Below are 24,806 nucleotides of genomic sequence, written 5' to 3'. Positions count from 1 at the left end.
CAAAAAATACGGTGCAGAACTCTTACACCTTGAACCTCCTCACTCTCACGGTAAACGGGGAGCGTTTTAATTTGAACATGAGACCTTGGCATCTTCAATGTCATTGCTTTCAACCATACTGGCAGAGTCTGGTAAGAAACTTCCCAATCACCGAAAACTTTTGTAATAGCTTTCTGTTTTGCCAACCAAGCCTTGTGGTAACTCACAGTGTAGTTGAACCTGCCTTGAACTTCTGCAATAATAGACTTCTCCTATATCGAGGGGTCTGCTTCGACCAATGGCCTAATGGCATCTGCAATTGTGTTTGAGTCCAACTTGGCATGATCTTGTGAAATCGTGCCCATGGTGCACGTGTGCTTGCCATTGTATCTCCTGATCTCCCAACAAGCTTTTTTTTTTAATCAAGCTAACTCGGATAAGCCAGTCGCACCCTGCACCATACCCCTTGCATTTCGCGTAGAATGTCTGCGGCTCAGACTCATACACAGTGTAATCAACTCCTCTAAAGATGGTGTAGCTTTTGATTGCAGATATCACCGACTCTCTCGAACCAAATTCTATTCCGACACTAAACTCGCCGTCTTCCGCCGCAACGTTGCCTTCACCTACGACATGCGCACCACCATCAGTCAGACAAGGCAAATAAAATAAGCACTATAGGAAACTTGAGTTAATAATCATAACATACCCGTATTCACATACTCAGAAAATTCCGGGGCATGCATGGCTTCGAGATCTAGAGTCTGCATAAAAGACGGAACACCAAACGGGTGTTGGCTTACAATCGCATTTGCTTCATTTTGCACCGCCGGATTGCCTGCCAAGTCTTCGTCATCGTTTTCGTTATCGACTTCATAGTTAGCTTCGAATTCCTCTTCGCTGTCATTATTATCTTCTTCCCAATTTATATCCTCGAGCTCATCAACATTGACCTCGTTGCCGACCGTACCCATCCCCGACTGCTGTTCAAACTCAACGTACAGCTCTATCATCGGCACGTGAGATCAGGTTTGTTGATAAATATACAACATCTGCTACATATTGGCATCGTCAATGATGGGCATTATTTGAAACTGTATTAGCCCACCAAATACTTGCATAGGACTTCTGTATAAAAGATTGCTCACCCTTTTCAAAATGTTGCTTTGAATGTTATTACAAAGACCATTTTGCAACTCGACAAAACTCATGGTACATGGAATAACAAATGACAACGGACATTCACAAACAAAAGTCACTCCTTCATGTATGTTTGGTATAACCTCACCGTCATAATATACTCTTAAATTTGCAACACCTTCTATAACTTCAGCCTCAACTAACTCTATTTTTTTGACACAATTATCTGCCAAAAAAGTACACCACTAAGAACTTTATGCAAGAAAGAGTAAGAGGAGAAGTGAAGATGAAGACGAATGAAACTGGACTTCGTATTTATAGGCAAACCTGTGGATTTAAATATTATTATGTGTACAAAACACAACCTACGTTTTAGGACTTCTAAAAAAAAAATTCTGCCACTAACGAAATACAACCTGTATTTTGTGGACTTCAAAAAAATTTGAATTTTATAGCTTAAAAAAACGTAATCTGAGTTTAGCCTGAAACAAAATAAAAAAAAATTAAAATGCCAAAACGTAACCTACATTTAGTTTATTTTCAAATTAAAAAAAAAATAAAAAAGTACAAAACGGGTGCGTTTTACATCTGACCCATAGCAGTGCAATTTTTTTTTATTCTCTTCATTTCATGGTGTTACACGTTAACAGCCTACCATTTTTTCACTCATACCGATTTTGTAATCGAGAATAGTTACCCATGTAAAAATCATATAAAAATAGGGAATAAAATACCTGTGGGATGTTACTTTTTTTTTTCTTTTTAATAATATCCTGTGTGTGACATCATTGCCTTGAACATTTGATAGTAGATATACCATAGACCAAAATAAAGGGAAAGATATACAATAGTCTATTTTCCTCTTTTTGCCGTGACATATCTTCTAAAAAGCAAAAGCTCGGCCATGGCAATATTATTCGTGGGACATACACAGTAAAAGTCTAAAAGAAAATAAGGATCAATATTAGCTAGTGTAAAATGTAAAATTCCGCTAAAATGGCAACTATGCCCTTATTTTTCTGCGCTGAGTAGTTATGAACTTGTAGGGTTATATGGTGAACAAAATTTCGGAGCAGCATGTTTCACACCATGCAAGGGATCACTAGCTATCACATTTGAAGCTTCTTTCTATTTGTTTATATTTTGATGATACATTGGAAGCTACTTTAATTATGTCTCACCCTCTTTTATTTAAACGGTTATATTATTCTATATATTCTTTATGTCTCTTATAATCTTTCTTCCCATTTTTTTTTTGTTTTTTGTTTTTTTTTTTTTTGCCCCCTCCATTATTGATAAGTTAGAGAACGTCTTATATAAGATTAAAGGATATTTTACTATTTTTTAATTTGTTATGTTTATAAAAGATTAATATGGTATTTCATTAAAGTATCATATAATTTAAATTTCATAATTGTTGTACTTTTCACAAATTATAACATATATCATTTGCAATATTGTCAAACTAGATAGAAAATAAATAAGTAGTATAGTATCAGATTAGCATTTCTAAGTGTGAAAAATTATTGTTAATTCTAACCATGAAATATATTATAGACTAATTTAATATTTATTAAAGATTCAGTTAGTTTGACAAAATTATTTAAAATAAATAATTTGTTAAATAATATTATTCAATCATGTATAGATCAAAATCAATCGCTAAAATTAGTAATTAATATAAAATACATGTTAAAATACAAAATATATATTAAAAATGAATTAAATAATACATATATTATATATTTTAGACATAAATATATAATGACTTAATTTAGTGTATACATGATATTGTACTTAACTATTTTTTTTTATATATAAATAGATTACTATCATTATTCATGGCATGGCAACTACTTCAAACTCTCTCAGGCAGTGGCAAAAGCCTATAAATAGGTTGAACACAACAATATGGAAATCACAAGACAAGGCTACGTATTCTTTCAAAATTCAAACACAAACCTTATTAGAGGATACTTAAATTCTGTATCCTATATCATGGCAATGTCCAACGCAGATTCAAGTGGCACCACTACGTTGATCTCATCATCCCAAGGTGGCAGTACTGCTATTACTTCTATCCATCAACAGAGTGCTGCTACTAACTTGGGAGGCCAACAGAAAATTCATCTTCCCAACCCTTTTGATCTCACTGACTCTCAGATCCTGGACAGAGTTTACCTAACCCATGTCAATGATGATGAAATCTGCAATACCAGTATCCTCTTTGGCCTTGTGTCCAATCTTATACTTCAGGTCATTCATCAACTCACATTCAATAATATTCTACCATCCACCTTGAGAATCTTTTATAATAATAATTAATAGGAAAAGTATAGGGTACCAATACATTATCTGCCAACTTATTGTTAATAATAATTAATTATTATATTTTAAATACATATATAAAGAGATACATCCAGAAAATATATCTATAAAGACACTTCTGTTAAACACAACCATAAAAAAACATTTTTATTAGACACATCTACGAAGACACTTCTATAAAACACAATTATAAATAAGAGTTGATAGAAGTTGACAGATATGCTGTTGGTAACATAGCAGGACCCTAATTAATATGGTCAAATTTTTAAGTACTTTGTCATTTCAGGTCCAATAATAAAGAAGGAAAATGATTTTTGAATATCTTTAGATTTTTATAACATCACTTACTTATTAATCTGTATTATTGTTATTGCATTATTATTTTTTTGAGTAGAATATTTTTATTGCATTAGCATCGGCTATTATTGTCTAAATGTCTTAATTGGTTGCTAATTTAAGATAAACACTATATACCCCATCCACCTCTGTGTCTTATAAATACGAAATGTATATGTGCAAAGTGATGGATCATGCTGAGAAAACAACGAAACTTAAAAAATTATGACTTATTTATAATTGTTCTACATACAGGGTAGTTATTCAACAATATCCACGGTCAGTTTCAAACCAGAATTTCCTACCCTGAAGCTGATTTCTTGTCAGGTAACTTCGTTTGTGCGTGTATATATTTTGCAATTGCATGACATCCACCTCAATGATTATGTATTGTTGCATGCAAATTAAATTCGAACATAATTGATGAACAAATAGTATATATGCTTCTATATATTAATATAATTAAGAAGTAGTACCTTAACAAATGCAAAGTCATGGAATAACTTTTAGTAAAAGCATAGTAAAGTATTAGAACAGTACATACTTGCAAAATTTTAATGTTGATAAATAAGATTCTAAAACAATAAGACAAAATTAAAGAATTAACTGTCAAATAATCATGTTTTCATTAACAAAAGATATTGATGTAGCAAATGTTTACTATGTTTGGAAACATTTTTTTTATGAATCTCACTAGGGAGCCAATAGAATATTTGTATAATGTATACAATGGGCGGTTTATTTGACTTAATATGAGTTAAAAAATGAACATGCAGGATAAACTACTACTAATTTCTCAAACACAATATACTTATATTATTATCCAAAATAACCATCTAAGTATCAGGGATAATAAACATCTGATATCATATTGAATCGAATATTCCTAAACCCCATTATACACATTGTATATATACTCCATTGGCTCCCTATACTTCCTCTTCATATTGTCTCCGGACTACTTTTATAATTTAATCACAAAACAAAAGTACTACGTACATGTAAAAGTTAGCTATTATATGAGCTATCATTATATCAGCTATCATGTATTTATATATAAATATATTTATTATTTAATTTATTTTTATTTTATATTTTAACATATATTTTATATGGACTGTATTTAGCAACTACTTTTTGTATACAAATAGCATGATTAATCCTTAGAATAATAAAAATGCCGGTTACTAACTAAAAGTTGGATGATGCTACCAAGATGATAGGCACAAAACATGGACCCCAATGCGTGCACCAAACAGCACTATGGATTCTCCAACACCTAAGGTGCTATTCTTGGGACGCAAAGGCGTTGATAACTCTGGCGGCGTTTTCTTTGGAGTATGGGAACTTCATTCTGCTTTCTAGGACTCCAACACAAGACATACTTGGAAGCTCACTGAGACAGCTGAATCAAATCCAAGAGAGGAAGATTTCAAGTGAGATAACAGAGCTGCTGAGTTTCATAGTGAAGGCCTTTCACCACATCAAAGTGTGGGCAACCTGGTCTTCTGAAGGCTATGATCCTGAGGAGGTCCCTACCTTGACTGAAGCCTTGCAAGAGGTCCCTCTTGTTGTCTACTGGACTATTGCTTCCATTGTTGCTTCCACAGGCAACCTCCTCGCCTTCACGTAATTACTAACTTCTCAAATTTAATTTTAATACACTTTCCGAAGGCTGTAAATGTTTAAGCATTTTATGAAAAACTTGAAGCAAAATTAGAACTAACTAACATTGTATTGTTTACTTCAGAGAATATAGCTTATCGGAATTCAGAGAGAGGCTTGCGGCTGTTGTAAAGAAGTTGGCAGATCATTTGGAAATTTGCAAGCTCGAAATTGGTTAATATATTAATGAATTAATTATTTGTTTCAATTCTTTAGTTATCTGAAAATGCTCACGATGATGATGATGTTGGGTTCTGATCTATCCATTGAATTTGTTGCAGGGTACATAGACGATTACTTGAGCCGTAGAAGAATCTTTGAGAAGCCTAAAGATATAGTAGATCTTTTGAAGGCTTTGATCCTCCCAAATAATGGAGCTCAAGTTCCCCAAATATATCAAGGCACCATCCAAATCAAACAGGTTAATTTAATTATTAGTTTTGCCAACAATTTTAACAAAGAACTCGTCAATATAATTAAATATATACAGGGTCTTGAAGTGTTCAAGGAGAAACATGTGTTACTCTTCATTTCGAGCCTGTACAGCATAGGAGACGAGATCATGCTGTTGAATTGTCTGCACGATAGGCTGCAGGAAAGTCCAAAGGAATGGAAAGGGTTTAAGAAAGAAGATTTCAAGATTCTGTGGATCCCAGTTGTGGAGTGGGACGAAGCCAAAAGGGAACAGTTCAAGACATGGAAGAACAGCATCAAGTGGTATGCAGTGGAGTGCTACTCGGAGTTGCCAGGTGGCAGGATAATAAGTGAGCCTGAAGGGTTGAATTACATGGGTAAGCCTATTCTGCCTGTGTACAATCCTCAAGGTTACAAAGCAAATGAAGATGCAATGGGTTTGATCTTTCAATGGGGGATCGACGCATTCCCTTTCAGGAAAACTGATGCTGCTGATCTTATTCTCAAATGGAAGTGGCTTTGGGACATCATAAGAAAAGTTGCTCCCGGACTGCAGGTACCTTCTCATTTTGCCTCTTAAATGAGTTATATTTCACTTTTTTTAGTAGTTAAATAAACTTTTAAACTTTATAAAATTAATTTAATTTCATAAAAAGAGTTTTACACAAATAACCAATTATTTATGATATCAGCAAATAATAAAAAATTATTTAAATACATAAATTTAATTAGATAATTATATATTTAATTAGTGTATTAAAATTAAATTGTTATAAATATACAAACTTTTGAAGTTCAAACATTAGTTAGTTCAATTTATTATGTAAAATAATCAAAATTTTTATTCAATTGACGAAGTAAAAATTATCCAAACTAAATTTCTCATTTTAAAGACAACAACAACCATCATCAACAACAAAGACTTTATTCTCATTAGATGGAGTAAATTATATAAATAAATTAAAATAACGTAGTCGAACTGTAGCATAAAAATTAACTTCTCTCTCCATCAAATTTTTTTTATTTTCTATGACCAATAAAAAATTTAAAAGGATTTAAATAGAAAAATTATGTATTTTACGAAAAGTAATAACTAATATAAGGACCAATTTGGATAGGTGTACAAGTGATTTTTTTTTTATTTTTAACTTATAAAAATTGATAACTACTCAAATGAAGATGGTAAAAATATCTTTTTATAAAAATGCTTTGTTTAAAAGTGTGACTTATTTATTTAGCCATACTTTAAATAAAGACAACACTTTTATAAATATTAAAATCTAACTATACAATCCATCATCCAAAAATCAAAAAGAAATATTTTTACATGAAGACAATTATAAAATTTTTATTATATTATAACTATAAAATTTTACTATATTAATGTTTGGTATGATTTTTAAAATTAATTTGTGATTTTTTAACAAATTATTTAAAGTGTTTATCAAAAAATTAAATAAATGACTTCTTTTATAATAAAATATTTTTTTTATCATTCTCTTTTAAAAAATAAGCATTTCTATGATTAAAAAATCAAATAAAAATAACTTAATTTATAAACTACTTAATATAAATTCTTATGTTTTAAATTAAAAAAAAACGGTAATACTAGAAAGATAAAAATAATCAATCCAAACTTATCTTATTTATTATTTATTTATTACAAGGTGTATTAAATAAATCCAAAAATGATAAATTTTGATAGTTTTTTATTAATATTTTTTTGTTATCAAATATTTTCTAATTTTTATGTGTCCTTTTAGATCTCATTTTTATGCATGACACATTATCTTCCCAATACTTCTGATAGTACGGACTTTATTAAGTAAATAATGACTTTTGTAAACAATGTGAACATAGGCTCTAAAATTGGCCCAATCAAGTAAAAACACACTACACCCCTCAATTACCACCTAAATCTTAATATAGGATAATTATCCGCACACTTAGTAAATTGAACATCCGATATATATCCATTATGCACATTATTTAGTATTTTTATTGTTTACTTGTACTTTTCTATTATGTAATGTAGGTGCAAGGGGACAGATACTTATTCATCTTTGGTGGCAGCAACAAGAAGTGGATCCAAGACTTCACACTTGAAGTAGAGAAAGTGAAGAGACACGAGAGTGTGAAGCGTGCAGACGTGATAATAGACAAGTATGAACTGGGAAGCAGTGTTCCAAGCTTCTGGATTGGAATCGAAAGAATGAGGCAGAACAAGAAGCACCAAGAGGCGGTTGATTGCGAGATCCAAGGGATCGCGAAGAGCTTGTTCTGCCTCAAAAGAGATCCAGAGGGCTGGGCCATTCTTACCAAAGGGCAGAACATCAAGCTTCTCGGCCACGGCGAAGCCATGTATCGAACTCTGGCCGAGTTTCAGAGCTGGAAGGACAAGGTGTTTGAGAAAGAAGGGTTTGACATTGCATTCAAGGAATACTATGATGTTAAGGTGAAGGAAATAGCTGATCGTCAACCTTGCTCAATTGTCAATGTTGATAGTAGTAACTATGGCTCAAGCGTCATTGCAACTATAACGTGCCCAAATCCCACTTGTGGCCGTGTAATGGAGGTTACATCCGTCAATTACAAGTGCTGCCACCGTGATAATAATGATTCAAACTACTGCGGTTACTGATCTGTGGAACAGCCAATTATATATTTGAATATATACTGCATGCTTCACCTAGTTCTTGTGTGTGAACCTTGTTCGCCCTTCACCAATGGGTAGAACCTAAATAAACACTATGGTGGTCAACAGTTATCTTTTTGTAACTGAATTTCACAATTCAATAAAATTATAGCTATATGAATTATATTATCCCAAGAAATTCAACAGATTTTCCTTCGCTGTACAATTTCAGTGTCATAGAGGATTGGTCCAATCAGCATCTATCTCATATATTGAAATTTGCATTTTCTTTCTTTGATCTATTAAGTGTTTTGCTAAATGATCTTTTCTATCTTCTCCATTTACTTAATTAAAGTATATGGGATGTATTAAGGATGACAATATAACAGAAAGTAAAAATGAGATTCAAGAATTTAAAGAGTAGTTAGCATTTTGTTTTGGTAGTTAGTAGTTCTCTTCCCTTTTTGCTTGCTGGTGGGTATTTTCACACACACACAATATATATATATATATATATATATATTAAATTTTATTTAATTCTTTTAAAATAACATGTAACTTATCCTTTATGATGTGTTAATTTTTAATTGAATGTTATCTTAATCTGATAACTAACTTGTGACTTGAGTTATTTCAATTTAATTAGAATTAATATTTAAACTATAATAAAATCATTTTGTAATTAAGTTATTATTTGAAATGGATAATTACATAATTTTTTAAAATATTAATAACTAAATTGTATTTTTTCCAAATCATTCCTTTCAAAATATAGAAAAAAAAATTTGAAAAACTTTTTTTCTCAAATTACGTACCATAACTCTATGTAATGGCTTTTACTCTTTTCTATTTCTTCATCATCTCGTTGTGCCTCCCAAAATCGTTCCCCCTATTAAGTAATTAATTAACTTGAACACACTTTGACAGAGGTAAACCCACAAAACCCTTATTCCTATCCAGTTTTCTATTATCTCCTTTGATATTGATATATCATTCTTTGTATTGGTTTTATCCAGTAAGATTAAAATTTTAGCATGAATAGTTAAACTCATTTAAAAATTTGAAAGTTTATCGGGTTTATAATTTGATAAAAATATCTTTTAAAAAGACAAAAAAAAAATGATATCCAAAATATTCAACTATTATCACGGTGGATAGTGAGAAGTTACATTGAGGAGTGATCATGTGCTTTAAGTAATGAGAACTCAAAAGTGTGTTTTTAGAAAGAATAATTTGAAAAAAATTGGTTATTAATATTTTAAGAAATTAGATAATCACTCATTTTAAATAATAATTTAATTATAAAATGATCTTACTATAATTAAGATATTAACTCTAATTAAATTGAAGAAACTCTAATGATCTCTCTCTAGCTCTCTCTCTCTCTATATATATATATATATATATTTTTTTACAGTTGCCCAGTTTGAATAAACATCTTAATTAAGCTCTATTCAAAATAGTTTAAACAATAAATATTTATATTAAAGGTAACTTATAAATAAGTTATTTTGTATTTAATTTTTTAGTTCTAAAAGTTTTTATTTTAAAAAAAGTATGGTAAAAAAAATTTTATTATGAGAAAAGTCATTTTTTTTTTACTTTTTCATAAACACTTAAATAGTTTCATTTTTTTCCTAAGTTAGGAGTGAGACTCGAACCCGCAACCTCTAATTGAGTATATGGAAACTATGCCATTTGAGATATAGCTCGTTGGCACTTAAATAACTTCTTAGAAAACTACAATTTGGTTTTAAAAATTATACTAGACATTAATACTATTCCTTTTCATAAATTAAAAGTTTAAGTACTGAAATCGTCCCTAAGGTAAGGGGCGAAAATCAAAATCGTCTCCGACCTTTTTTTGTTATTAAAATCATCCCCAATGTTACAAAACATTATAAAATCGTCCTTTTTACCAATTTTATTTTTTTATTACCAAACTACCCCTCATTAAAAAAATTATAAAATAAAATAAATTAAAAAGAAAGGAAAGAGAGAAACGGCTTCAGGAAACAAAAAGAACGAAACGGTGAGGGCTTGAGGGAGAGAGTGACGGAGAGCTGAGAAGGGAAGAGAGGGAGGCCGTGTCCAGCATCGCCGCCGCCATGCCCAGCTGCCTTGCTTGTCATCGTCGCCATCAAAGGGAAGAGGGAGAGAGAGTGCTGTCGCGAATCAGAGTTGAGCCAAGAAGAGAGACAGCGCGAGAGTGGGAGTGAGCCACCGAGGGGATCATCACCACCGCCAGGGCCGTCGTTGAGGGGGGGTGGGGGGGAGGGGGAGGGAAGGGAAGCCGCACCGCCGCCCCGTCGCACCGCCGCACCGCCGTTCTTCTTCTTCTTCTTCTTGTGATCCGCCACTGTTCCTCCTCCTCGCCCTCACCGCCCTCTTCTTCTTCTTTGAACTGAATTTTTGTTGTAGAATTTCTAAATTTTTAGTGAAATTTCTGAGTTATGATTTTCTGAGGTGGGGGTGGTGGTGGGTTCTGGTGTTGATGATGATAGTAGGGGTGGTGGTGGGGTGAGGAAGGTGAAGAGGAGAATGATGAGGCTTCTGTTATATATGAATGGTGATGATGTCTGTTCTTGATGTTGCGTTGTTTGGTAGCAACTTGAATTCTGATTTGATCACCAAGACTACGTTACTTGATCTTTCTGAAGTGAAGAAGTTCAAGGCTATTTTTGGTGGCAGTGGATAATAGCTTCCTTAGTGAGATCATGTTGGTTAACTCAAAATTAATCCGTTGCTTCTATTTTGTGATGTGAGATACTGCAATTTTGAGTTCTTGTTCCCAGTTTCGCGTTGTTCTCTTTCTTTCTTGTTCTTCTTCTTCTTTTTTTTGTGAAGAACATGAGTTCTTTTTAAAATTTTTTAATTTATGTTGTTGCCAATTTTGGATTTGAAATTATAGTTGATGATTGCTGAATTGTTTAATTTGAAATTTTTGTTGATTTGTTTTTTATTGTTGCTGTTGGTGTTGCTGTATTGTTGGTGGTGATGGTGTAGCGATGGTGATGGTGATGGTGATGGTGATGATAATGTAGAGGGTAGTGGTGAAGGTGGAGAGACTTTTTATTTTTTTTTTAAGGGTAAAATTGTCTGAAAAATTTTATTTATGGACAAAAGGACGATTTTATAACGTTTTGTAACGTTGGGGATGATTTTAATAACAAAAAAAGGTCGGGGACGATTTTGATTTTCACCCCAGACCTTAGGAATGATTTCAGTACTTAACCCAAAAAACTACTTTTAAACCTATCCAAACAGATGAGTATTGCAATCTTTTGTACTGCTAGTTTCTTCTCTTAATAATTCAAAATATTTATTTATGGTTCATACTCTTTGCTTTATTGTTCATTCTTTATTCATAAAGAACTGCTTTTGCATTTCTTGCTATTGTTGACCATTTTCTGCTTATGTTGCTTCTTACTCAAGCAACCACACTAAGATTTCTATATAGTATCACGAGTTCTTGGTTTTTGAACTATGGAATCTTCATCAACAAATTCTTATCCTGGAAATACAAATCCATCAAATATTGCGAACAACGCTAATGCTATAGCTACTAAAATTTTACATTCCTACCACAATTATTGATGAAGTTACGCCTCTTTACCCCCATTGGAGACAAGCTTGGTGAGTGCAACCATAAAACATGATAGCAACAAGTTCAGGCTGCAATTCATGGCCAAGAATTAGAAGATCATCTTTTTCATGATCATATTCCTCAGTGCAATGCATCCCTTGAAGATCAACAATCTCTGAATATCCTAACTACAAATAATGACTTCAAGATGATTAGGTTTTAAAAGAGTAAAATTGAGGTTTAGAGATTTAGAGGTTCAAAATTAGGTTTTAAAACATAAAATTGAGTTTGCTGAAAACAGGGGTATGCGTGGGCGTGCATTTTGCCATGCTAGTGTACACGAGATACCCAACCCGAAAGGTTAGTCGCGTCGCGTGCAGAGGTCGCATACGCAAGCTATGCAGAATGGTAAAAATGTTGAATGCTGCATAATTTTTAGTTTTGTACTCCAAACTTCCGACGCGCATAACTTTTTCGTTTTAAAATATTTTTCATCCGTTTTTCAAACGGCGTAAACTTCATGAACCCAATTTTCATATGAAATAAGTTTGAAATAATTTGGGGATCCAGAAGCTGAGTTATGGCTCGCCAAAATTTGGCCAAAAATCATATTTTTATAAAAGTTCATAAACGTCTATTTTCATCAAAATCAAACTCAATATCAACATTCTTTACATACACACAGTACCACAGCTTACCATTTATAGCACCACAATCCTCACTTCTTACCACAATTAACCATACCTCAATTTTACATAATCTCATACATAAATTCCTCAATTAACCAACAAGATCATCAATATTTCATCACATAAACATATTCATTCTTAATACCTTGTCAATTATCATTTAATCATCATTTAGAATTCGATTTCCCTTCCCAATATCAAACAACAAACCAATACTCAACCTATCTAGTACAACAACTATCATCAAGGCACTAAGCAATTAACATACTCATGCATTCCCACATATCCTATGGTCATCTAGCCTAAGTTTTCACAGGACATTATATATTAAATACGAGAAACCAAAATCATACATTGGCTGCACTAAAATCTCAACATCCAAGGTTCAAACAAGTTTCCAATCTCTTCAAATGAGTTCCAATTTCACATATACACTACCTAACACATATTATCACATTCATATACCAATTTCAATACCCAAACACATGTAATTCAAGGGATTCACTAATATTAGAGTTGTCTTACCTTACCAACACGAAATTGAAGCAAGACCCAACAAATTCACAAGGTCAAAATTCTCCTAAATATCAAGATTCAACAAAATCTCAACACCAAAACTTAGTAAATTTCAAAATTAGGGATGAGAGAATCGAAATAGAAATTGTGACTTCTTTATCTAATTAAGTACTGGGCTTTGTAGAGATCGACAGTACAGTCGCGTGGCCGCAAACGATGCAGCGATCGGAGTTTTGGATCAAAAGTTATTTGAATTTGAATATGGAAGTGAGGGTTTGGAGTCTCACCTTCATTCTTTTTCCTTCTCTAGCCCCCAACATGAAATGAAATGTTGAAGGGGAAGGAAACTGAATCTCTTGCCTTTTATGTGTTAGGCTTTGGGTTTGGTTCAATTGGTTTGGTTTGTTTGGTCTAATCTTGGACCAAAATTTTTAAAATTAGTGTCAAAATTCTTATTTTAATTAGCTCTACCTCATAAAACTATAAAATTTATATTTCAAATTTCTTTTATTAATTTTTTACTAATTTTACGGGGTCTACATCCTATCCATGGGAAACTCGGGGAGTAAAAGTACCCAGTCACATCTTGCGACAAAGGGTGAACAAATAGTCTCAAATATATATACAAGCCACATAATAATCTTTTTCTTTTTAAAATAATACTTTAAATCAAAACTTCAATTTTTATAGAAATTTCGGTAGTATCTCCTCTAAAACTCAAACTTCTGCCACCTTTCAAGGGTCCCAACCACCAAACCAAACACCTATCAGTCATTCAAATCATTTCCAGTATCAAATTATTTCAAAATCAAACCAATTCCAATATTAAATCTTTTTCCAAAACTAACCAACTCTAATAGCAAACCATTTATAAAAACCGAACAACATATCATATACCATATATGCAATCCATCAATAATCCATTCAATTCATTCCTATCTTAAAGTCTTCTAGCTTAAGTTTTCATGTGACATTAAACATTAACTACAAGAAACCAAAATCATACCTTGGCCGATTTCTCCCCAAACTCGAAACACCTCAAAAGCCTCTCCTTTCACAAACTCCAAGCTTCCAAACATCAATTTCTCAAGCCTATTTACCCGAATTTCGTTCTTAACCGCCCAATTGGACTCCAAATCAACCAGAACACAATCTACTTCACACAATATCACTATAATCATCATAGGGTTCACTAACTTAATGATTCACAAGGGTTCAATAGTTTCTTACTTTATCCATGGATCAATTGGAGAAAATCCAGTGATTTTCGCTGCTAGAGTTCACCTAAACTATCAAAATCATTCAATTCCTCAATACCCAAACTCTAAAATTATGAAATTGAGGAGAGGAAGAACTGGGTGAGAAATGAAAATTTCTTACCACTTTGTTCGGATAGAATTGAAGAGAATTCCGAAACAAACACGTGGCCAATGACGGCTCGTCAATCAGAGCTCTGGATTAAAAGGTACGGACAATTGAATTTTTGGAAAGGAGTTTAGGGTTTTAACGTTGATTTCCTTTCCTCAACATATCCGCAGGAATGAAATGAAAAAAAGGGAACTCGTTGCTTGTTTTATAGGTGGGCCTTGGGCCAGTTTGGGCTTGGTCTGAGTGGTTCGGCCCGTTAGTCCGTTTTTAGACCAAAATTTTTAAAATTAGTGTCAAAATTCGTATTTTTAATATTTTTACTCTTCTAGATTATAAAAACTTAATTTTTTAATTTCTTTGAATAATAAATAATTTATTAATTTTGTGGGGTTTACAACTACCCCACGTTGTTCTAAAAACCAAGGTTCTAAAAACCGGTTCAAACTGACCGGTCAAACTGGTTAAACCATGAATCGACGCAAAAAATGAATTGATCAGATGCCAAAATCGCAAATTTTAAAAACCGCCTTTGAATCGTTGAACCGGCCGAGAACCGATCGGTCGAACCAAATCGTGACCCGGGCAGTTTTTTGAATTTTGCAGAAACTCCGTCGATTGGTTGTGTAGAGGAACCCCAAACCCTAACTCCAGCGCTAATCAAAACGCGCCTCTGCCTTTCTCACACTCAGCCACTGTCCAGAGCTCCTCTGAGCTCCTGCTCCTCCCTCACTCCCACACTTCCGTCCAGCCACAACTTACTACCATCGCCGTCGCAACTTCTAACTTCGAACAGCCACCGTTGCAAACTTCCAACTTCGAACAGCCACCACCTGCTCCCTCACTTCCCTTTCATCGCGCAGCAAATGTCGCAAACTTCCTTCCCTCCGTCCCACAGCCACCGTTCGAATGTCGAAGCCTCCATCGCGCAGCCACTGTCACGCTACGCTAGTTCTGTTCCACCGCGTTCCAGTCCTTTCAGCGGCGTCAGCTCTGTTCCATTGCTCAGCCCTTCCCTCGTAGGTATTTATTATTTTTGTAGTTGTAATTATGCTTTTAATTGTTAGTTAATCAATTAATATGTGATTTGATTCTGATATTCTTGATTCTAACCTTGTTATTGTTAATTTTTTTAATTGTGTATCACCGTGTCTAATTATCTGTGTTGAGATTAATGGGTTGTTGTAAGCCTACTGTATTGTTATTGAAAACATTGCAAACATTGAAAACATTGCTGATGGGCAATATCATGTGTAAACATTGTACGAACCGATCGGTGTTGCTGGTCAGATCATTCCCTGGAAATTTCCTCTTCTCATGTTTGCTTGGAAGGTTGGACTGGCATTGGCCTGTGGTAATACTATTGTTCTCAACCGTTGAGCAGGCACCATTGTCTGCTTTGTACGCAGCAAAATTATTTCATGAGGTGGACACATATTCTCTGTTAATGGAACCATGCTCATTTGCTAGTTTGGAAGATATAAAGAGGCGTAGTTTAAACTAAAATAGCTTTGTTACTGGTCTATCATTTTTCTCTATGTATTCCTCATAATTGGATCGAGTCCTTTCAAGTTCTATTTGAGTGGATTATTTTTCCTTATTTAAACACAACTTTGTATGAACAATTTCAAGAGAGATAGAATACTTAAGTTTTGGGTATTCACTATTAGACATTATGCTTGCAGTGCGCAAGGTACCATCAGCTGATTTAGTTATTACAATCCTACCATCTTGTGAACCATAATTGACTCGCTTGGGATCTAGAATAACTGCATTTTTTAATTCTGTCTTTCCAAATATATACAGTGAACATTGTTCCAAATTGCATTTCACCAATTTAGCTCCCTTTTACCAATTAAGCTGATTCATTTTATTAATATCTTTGTTACTAAAATAAGTTTCTTCTGTAGTCAACTATAGATACCAAGAATATACTGCAGCCCATGTCCCTATAGTCTCATGAAATTCTATAACAAATTTCATTGCTATTCAATTTTTAATTCAATGTTTAGTACTTGATTTTTACCCTATCTGATTATTGTTGCTGTGGGTTATATACAATTTTGTTTTATTTGTAAATATATACACTAATGTCCCTTGAGATATATTATATGATATTTAATATTCTTTGTAGTTTATATGACACTTATCTTCTTTATAGTTTATATAACATTTTTTTTGTTATTTGATTTTTGAGTTTGTATTTAAATGAGATTATAACATTGTGGAATATATAGTACTTTTAATTTGGATGATATTTTAAAATTTATATTAGACTATAATTATATTTTAGTATATTTATTTATATTTTATTTATTATTTTATTATAAAATAATTTTTTCGGTTGAATTATAATTGAACTGGTTAAACCAATAAACTAATAAATCAGTAATTAAAATGATTCGATGACCAGTTCAATTCTCATAACCTTGCTAAAAACTGGAAAGATCCAGTACCGGTCCAAACGGGTTCCCGATTCTCACCCTCGTCGGGTACAGGTAACATCCTGTACAGCACTCAAGGGCCGGGAGAGTATAAATCCAAAATGGCATCACTTTTTGTACCTACCAGTTTACATGCTTTTGTTAGATTAATTTATGTTTGCGGAGAGTGATAGAGAGAAAAATAGTGACGAAGCTGATCAATGACTTGTTGAACACTGAATACTACATATAAAGGAGAAACATGCTTATCATGAAATATCCCAATGTGATTCAGTGCTAATCATAATAAAGAAAAAGTTACACAAGAAAGAAAAAGAATGGTGAGGCTTCCTCATGACAACTTATTTATCTCCTTTATTATCCTTTCGTTTTCTTCTTTCATTGATCATACACTGACTGTGTTTCAGTGCTATCATCAACTTAATTATTATACTCCAAAAATTTTCAACACGAGACCAATATTTCACATTGAGCGATCAGATAGAGTGCAGTGTATGTGACCCTTAGTAAAAAATTCGCTCTAAGTGTGAAAATGAATTCAATTCTTTATAATGAAGCTGCCATATCTACATTCTCTTAGAAATAATTTTAGATATAATAATCTAATAAATGATTATTACAAGATTGATAAATATATAATATCATATATAATAATGTTCAACCGAAAGACGTGAAATCAATACTTTGAACCAAAGTTGATGTGATATCCTTAGAGATATAATTATTTATATATATAGAATTTTTTTATCAGTTTAATAAATTTTTAGAAAAAAATAATTTCATAATATAATATCATCAGATTTTTTATGATTATGTAAAAAATTTAAAGTTTGATCCTTGTTGAATTAAAAAAAAAAAAAATTTAACATAAGACAATAATTAAAACAAAAAGCTTATACACAAATTTAAAAAATTCAAAAAAAACTTTTATTTAAAGAGACATATTAAATATATAATTATTATTCATACACCATCTCTTATCCGTTAAGTTTTATAAAAAAGTAGTTTGATAATAGTATCTAATAGAAAAGTTATTTGCATATACAAAGATTAAGCATAATATTTCATTTTAAATGCACCCATGTCGTAATAAAGATTAAAAATGATCCATAAATTTCGTATTCTACATTTGTTGAAAATGCATGTTTATCATTCATTTATGTATGGAAAAGGTTAATATTAATCATAAACGAATAAACTAACTTGACATTCTCAAAGATTGAGTTAGATAATGATAAAACTATCTAACACATTTAACAAAAATGTCGAATGAATTGTTATTTTGGATAATTTTATTAAATTAGCTCAATTTTTAACGGCTATCAAATATCAATACTCAAATCTTTTAGAATTAGAAATAATAATTTATTTATTCGTTATTATGTGTACAAATAATGAGTGGTTTACACAAAAATGTCAAATCTAGGAACGTGTTTGAAATTAAACTTATATGGTAGAACATCTTTCTTGATCAACAGTAAATTTGCCTATGATATTGTAAACCAAAAAGAAAATTACCGAATATATAATGTTCTTTCCTTGAACGTTTATATTAGCCATAGATATAGATGTCCTTTACAATTACCCTTTGCTATTGAAGTTTCACTATTCTCCAACCGAAATGACAATTATAACCCTAATCCATCATCTCACATATCTCACTAACCCCCTAAAGGATATTTTGTGAAAATCAAATCGATCAAACGAGAGTAGCACGTTTCACGCCAAAATAAAATTAAAGACGCAGCAGAAGCAAAGTTGGTATAAAAATATTCTCTTTTATTACTGTATCTCTTTAGTTTTTCTCTTAATTCACGAAAGTAATATATGTTGTTAATTTGTTATTATATATGAGCTTCAAGAATACTAAAGTGTAAATTGAAGAGCATAGTTATAAGCTTTAGTGTTGGACACTCATCAGCATTATGTAACAAAAAATATGCCAATTGTGAACACTAATATTCACTGTATGGATCCTATAAATAATTATAAGATCCATGCATTGCATTGCCAAAAACTAAAGGGGTTAAGGACTAGGGAGCATTTGCTATTGTAGTATAGCCTTAAGCAAGATCCATCGTCACCATGGCACAAACCATTGGAGCTTCAGGTGCCACTCATCTGATCAAATCTCAGCTTCGAGGCCCCTTTGACCATGATGACTCTCAAATCCTTGAAAAAGTTTACATCACCCACCTTCATGATGATAAAAGTTGTGATACTGGAAGTCTTTACAACATTGTTACCAATGTTCTTACTAAGGTAAATTATTATTCGTTAATTACTTCCTTTAATGAATTAGTTATAACTTCGTAATTCATTTAATTTAGACTATGAAGAGTTGCTATTACAATAGTGTAGCACTAATATTATTATTGGTTATTATGGCAGAATGGCAGAGCTGCTCCTGTGACTGGTTTTCAACAACCAGATTTTCGCACACTCAAGCTGATTTCTTGTCAGGTTAATTAATTTATTCCATGGAAGATAATTAGATTAAAAGAAAACATATATCTAACTTAAAATATAATGTATTTACAATTGCATTCAATTAAATAACGTCGTATCAATAAGAATTACTATTTTTTATGTTAAATACGTGAATCATGGGTCAAAATAATGGATATAATTAAACAACTATATAATATAGTACATTTTACACTTTGAGTACCTTAAAATTAAACTCTTATTTGTATATTAATAACAATACAGATGATAAAAACTCCTGGTGAAGAGAAGTATGTGCACCAAACAACAATGTGGATATTGCAGCAACTGAAGGCGTATTCATGGGACGCAAAGGCAGTAATAACTGTGGCTGCATTTGCTTTGGAGTATGGGAATCTTGTGTACCTTAAAGAGATTAATCAAAGCAGCGTGGACCAGGTTGCAAACTCACTGAAGCAACTAAACCAAGTGGAAATCAGGAGTGTGAGTAATGAAGCTACCAAGTTGGTGAGTGTGGTTCTGGAAGCACTTCATCACGTGATAGAATGGGCAAAATGGTCTTCTAATGGCTATGACACTGAGGATGTTCCTTCTTTGTCTCGTGCATTGCAAGAGATCCCATTTATTGTCTATTGGACAATTGCTTCCCTTGTTGCCTGTACTGCCAACATTGTTGTTGCCTCGTAAGTTTTTTTTTTTTCCTTATTATTCTCCTTTTTTTTACATATAATGGTTTGAATAATTTTTATAGTTAACTTAATATTTCAAAATAAATATCCATTAGTTTTGAAATTAAAGACAAAAATTTCTCTTAACAAACAAGATATCATGTCATCAGCTATTTTTTTGTTAATTTAAACGAATAGAAAAAAAAAAAAAAAATATATATATATATATATATATATATATATATATATATATATATATATATATATATATATATATAATTGATTATACCTCTAACACTAAGACAAATTTTAATATATTATCTCATATGATACTGTTTTTAGATATTTTTTTAAATAATTGAGAGTTTTAATTTTTTTAATTATTTTTTGAAATTGAAATATATATTATATTTTTTAAGAATAATAAAAAATAAAAATAAAGTTTTTAATTTAAAAATTAGAAGATAATTAAAAAATTAATTAAAAAAAATAAGTTAGTATTCTGATAATTTTTCATTCCAAAAATAGCGCAGTTATGCAATATAACAATGTAACTATTTAAGAGAGAGAGTATTATTAAATTTGTATACATTATCAAAATTGAATTAATGTAGAGTTAGATAACTGCAATTGGACATTTTGTTTCAGGGACTATGCATTGTCAAAATTCACAGAAAAGCTTTATTCATTTGATGAAAGTCTGAATCGACATCTGATATCGAGCCGGGAGGAAATTGGTGCAGTCCCTAACTAACTAATACTTTGATGTATAACGAAGTATTAGAACATTTATTAATTTAGGACTAATAATAAGTATGATATATCGACTTGCTACATGTTGCAGCTGCTCTTGATGATTACCAGAGGCGTTGGAAGAGATTTTACAATCCTAAAGATGTCGTGGAACTCTTGAAGCTTCTCGTCCACCGCACTGGAACGCCGCTTCCACAATTATTTGATGGCACCACCAAAACCAAATTCGTAAGCACCACTAATTAACTCCGACCCCAAACTAAACCATTTATATGCTTCGTTATTATTTTCCCTTTGTTTCTTATCTCTGATTGTGTTTATATAAAGTAGAGAAAAACTTAAGAAACCAGTAATGATACACTAGTTAAATTTAATGGCGTAATGTCTAACATTGCTTCTCTCTCTTTCAATTGCAAAATAAATATTAAATAGTTGAAAAGGTTTCAATAAATAATAGAGAATACGAAAGAAGAAAAATAATAGAAAAAAAGTAGTTTAAGAAATTTTTAAATGTACCTAATCGTATATTTTTATTTCATTTTATTAATTACAATATATTTTTTATTTTTATGATTACGAACTTTATTCTTTTTTTCATAAATACTTAAAGGACATAATAAATATATAAATTAATTAATAAATTTTTAAAATCTAAAAATAATAATTAATTTAATATAATAAAATCAAATTAAATTAATATTAATTATAAAAATAAAAATATATAATTATTTAATTATAATTGAACCAGTAAATTTAATGTGTGATCTAAGGATTGAATTAATAATTAAATGATTCAATAATGTAATATAAAAATATTATTCATACACTATAATTATTAATTATTAAAATTAATCACTAATGTATTTGTATATAAATATATATAGAGTTTAATTTATTTTTTATGTGTATTTATATTTTAACATATATTTTTATACTAATAACTAATTTTAGTGTCTAATTTTAATATATATTTAGTACAATCGAATCCAATAATATAACCGATTTAATTATTGTCGGTATTGATAACTATGATCTTGGGTGGGGCACAAAGAAACATAAGTACATATTAACTAATCATTATGTCTTCATTCACACAGGATATTGATATCTTGAGGGGTAACAATGTGCTACTATTTATTTCAAGCCTGGACAAGATTGAAGATGAAATTCAGCTTTTGAATTCTCTGTATCTTAGACTAGAATCGCATCCAAATGATGTAGTAAAAACCTTTAGGAAAGGTGATTTCAAGATTTTATGGGTCCCAATTGTGAGAGAGTGGGACGATGTGCTCAACAATAAATTCACCCGCCTGAAAAACCATAACATCAAATGGTATGCATTGGAACAATCCACCACCTTAGCAGATGCTGGCTTAATTAGAGAGAGATTGAATTACCGGGGAAAACCTATTGTCACGGTGTTTGATTCTTCTGGTCACATACTTAATGAAGATGCAATGGACTTGATCTTCCAATGGGGGATTGATGCATTCCCATTCAGGAAAGAAGATGGTGACGAACTTGTTAAGAAATGGAAGTGGTTCTGGGATGTTACAAGGAAAGTCAACCTTGGAATTCAGGTAATAACTCATATTGATTATTTAAGAGAAATTTGTAATTTATCATTTTCGACTATGTCTTGTCTGTTCCATATATAGTAATTTATATATTTCTATATGATAATTTTTATCTCAACAAATTTTATGTTAAATAATTTTTAAAATAATAATGATGTTATATGTATACAAAATCAACAACTAAATCAGCTATTTGTTTATTTATATAGAATATATATTAAAATATAAAATAAACGTTAAAAATAAATAAAACAACACAAATAATTTATACATAAAATATGTGTTAGCTTATTTGATGACTATTTTGTATGCGTATAGCATTTTTGTTAAATAAATTTTAAGTAATAAATTGTATTTTTTATGTTAGCAGTTTATATCCATGAACATCAGTATTATGTAGTTAAATTGGATTAAATAACAGAGACATGTATAATTACTAAATAGGTGTGCGTTACATGTGATTTAATTTTAGGAGGTGAAAGGGGACAGGTATATTTTCATCTATGGTGGTGGTGATAGCAAGTGGATGAATAACTTCACATTTGCATTGGATAAGTTGAGAAAGCACGAAACTATCACAGGCATAGATGCTATAATAGAGCACTACCAATTGGGAAAGACAGATCCAAAGGTGGTTCCTCGTTTTTGGATTGAAATAGAAAGCAAGAAACTGAAGAAGCACGAGGGTGCCTTAGATTGTGAGATACAAAGGATAGTGAAGAGCTTGCTCTGCCTCAAACAAGATCCCCAAGGATGGGTTATTCTCACCAAAGGGTATAATGTGAAGGTTTTGGGTCATGGCGAACCCATGTATAAAACTGTGGAGGAGTTTGACAAGTGGCAAGACAAAGTGCTTCAAAAAGAAGGATTTGACATTGCTTTCAAAGAGTACTATGATATTAAGCTCAAAGAGTTTGAAGCTCTTCAGCCATGTTCGGTTGTCAATGTTGATGACTATAATGCAAATGTCATAGCTACCATAACATGCCCAAATCCCACTTGTGGTCGGGTCATGGAGGTCACTTCTGTTAATTACAAGTGTTGCCACCGTGATGCTTCAGCTTAGTGTGAGTGCCAAGGTCTGAATCTTCAAATTCCTCTATGAGTTTGATATTGGACAAATTAAAACTTTATATATGGTTATTGTAATTTTCTATTTAATTTCTATGTTTGTGTTTGAGTCGAGACAAGATGAGTGTTTGGTGCCATTCAATAACTTGACGTACCCCTTTTGGAGAATGGGTAGAAAATAAGTAACGGCTTCACTTTATCTTGTTTGTTATTATTGAATTGAATAAAATTAGCATTTTTATATATTTCTGTTTAAATAAATAAAGTGTGCAACTAATACTTCTTTGTTATATATGCTTTTTTTTTAAAAGATCATTTTCATTGATAAAATAAAATACAAAAGAAAAAAAAGAGACAAAGAAACCAATACCATATTCCTAAATTTTGGAGAGAGCTAATCTTCCTGAATACTATATATGCATTTTGTTGCTTTGGTCTTCTTGGTGATTTATTCTTCGTTACTTTTCAATATTCTGGTTCTCCTTGCTATTCGCACTTATGAGTAAATAAAAGTATGATATATAGGTTATACAAATTACTTGACAATTAATGACTTTTTACGATTACATTAATATTACTTAATTAGTTAATTTCAAATTATGTATTATTGCATATGTCAAATTATCTCACACGTATCATAGTTTTAAAATTAATTTAATATATTTTTTTTTTTTGATATTCATATGTTTGCTGATTGAATTGCCAAGGACAGTATCAAGTACCAAGATCATCACTTCCTCTTTTTAGATACTCCTCCTTTGAAGCAGGTTAAACTGATTAATAATGATATTAGAGAGACCCGAACGGCCAATGCTTTTGTAGGTAGGGGTGTTCACGGAGTTGTAGGTGTGTAGTTCTTTTGTTTCTTGGATTTAAGCCCCGGTTACTCAACCCAACAAAAAAAAAAAGACAGATAATATTTAAATTGAGTTTTTATTTATATTAAGTTGGACATTAAATGTGTGTAGCGATTTAATTTTTAGCATAAGAATATTTTTAAAATACAAAACAAAAGTTATATAATATATAACAACCTCTATATATGCATAATTACAAGAATTAATCTTCACATACAAACTTTTTTTGTTATACAAGCCTTACAAGTCTATATACTCACTTATACATAAAATGCGTCTCTTTTGGCACGTCTAATCCACGGGCTTCTTAACAAATTTTTCAATCAACATGTGAA

General features: G+C 31.5%; 2 protein-coding genes and 1 long non-coding RNA gene across 3 annotated transcripts; all 3 read left to right on the top strand.

Annotated features, from left to right (window-relative positions):
• The first annotated feature begins 2,961 nt into the window (after positions 1-2,961).
• Positions 2,962-8,696, top strand: LOC112775367 (protein SIEVE ELEMENT OCCLUSION B). Its single transcript, XM_025818946.3, has 7 exons — positions 2,962-3,375; positions 4,039-4,110; positions 5,000-5,412; positions 5,534-5,622; positions 5,730-5,869; positions 5,939-6,418; positions 7,898-8,696. Exons 1-7 carry the CDS (start codon positions 3,031-3,033, stop codon positions 8,501-8,503), a joined length of 2,145 nt encoding a protein of 714 aa, XP_025674731.1. The 5' UTR covers positions 2,962-3,030; the 3' UTR covers positions 8,504-8,696.
• A 6,581-nt stretch (positions 8,697-15,277) lies between these two features.
• Positions 15,278-16,324, top strand: LOC112775369 (uncharacterized). Its single transcript, XR_003189532.2, has 2 exons — positions 15,278-15,676; positions 15,944-16,324. It is a non-coding gene; the product is annotated as an uncharacterized lncRNA (long non-coding RNA).
• A 2,775-nt stretch (positions 16,325-19,099) lies between these two features.
• Positions 19,100-23,857, top strand: LOC112775368 (protein SIEVE ELEMENT OCCLUSION B). Its single transcript, XM_025818947.3, has 7 exons — positions 19,100-19,359; positions 19,489-19,560; positions 19,810-20,228; positions 20,862-20,950; positions 21,058-21,194; positions 22,064-22,546; positions 23,016-23,857. Exons 1-7 carry the CDS (start codon positions 19,183-19,185, stop codon positions 23,607-23,609), a joined length of 1,971 nt encoding a protein of 656 aa, XP_025674732.1. The 5' UTR covers positions 19,100-19,182; the 3' UTR covers positions 23,610-23,857.
• The last annotated feature ends 949 nt before the right edge of the window (positions 23,858-24,806 follow it).

The sequence above is a fragment of the Arachis hypogaea genome, chromosome 19 (assembly GCF_003086295.3).
Source record: "Arachis hypogaea cultivar Tifrunner chromosome 19, arahy.Tifrunner.gnm2.J5K5, whole genome shotgun sequence".
Lineage (NCBI taxonomy): Eukaryota > Viridiplantae > Streptophyta > Magnoliopsida > Fabales > Fabaceae > Arachis > Arachis hypogaea.
This window is presented reverse-complemented; position numbering and strand designations above follow the sequence as displayed.

Excerpts from the sequence above, each read along its gene's own strand:
- LOC112775367 (XM_025818946.3), top strand. The coding sequence starts at position 3,031 with ATGGAAATCACAAGACAAGGCTACGTATTCTTTCAAAATTCAAACACA. Across the intron at positions 3,376-4,038 it reads TGTCCAATCTTATACTTCAG|GGTAGTTATTCAACAATATC; the intron begins GTCATTCATCAA and ends TTCTACATACAG. Across the intron at positions 5,413-5,533 it reads GGCAACCTCCTCGCCTTCAC|AGAATATAGCTTATCGGAAT; the intron begins GTAATTACTAAC and ends TGTTTACTTCAG.
- LOC112775368 (XM_025818947.3), top strand. The coding sequence starts at position 19,183 with ATGGCACAAACCATTGGAGCTTCAGGTGCCACTCATCTGATCAAATCT. Across the intron at positions 20,229-20,861 it reads GCCAACATTGTTGTTGCCTC|GGACTATGCATTGTCAAAAT; the intron begins GTAAGTTTTTTT and ends ATTTTGTTTCAG. Across the intron at positions 21,195-22,063 it reads GCACCACCAAAACCAAATTC|GATATTGATATCTTGAGGGG; the intron begins GTAAGCACCACT and ends TCATTCACACAG.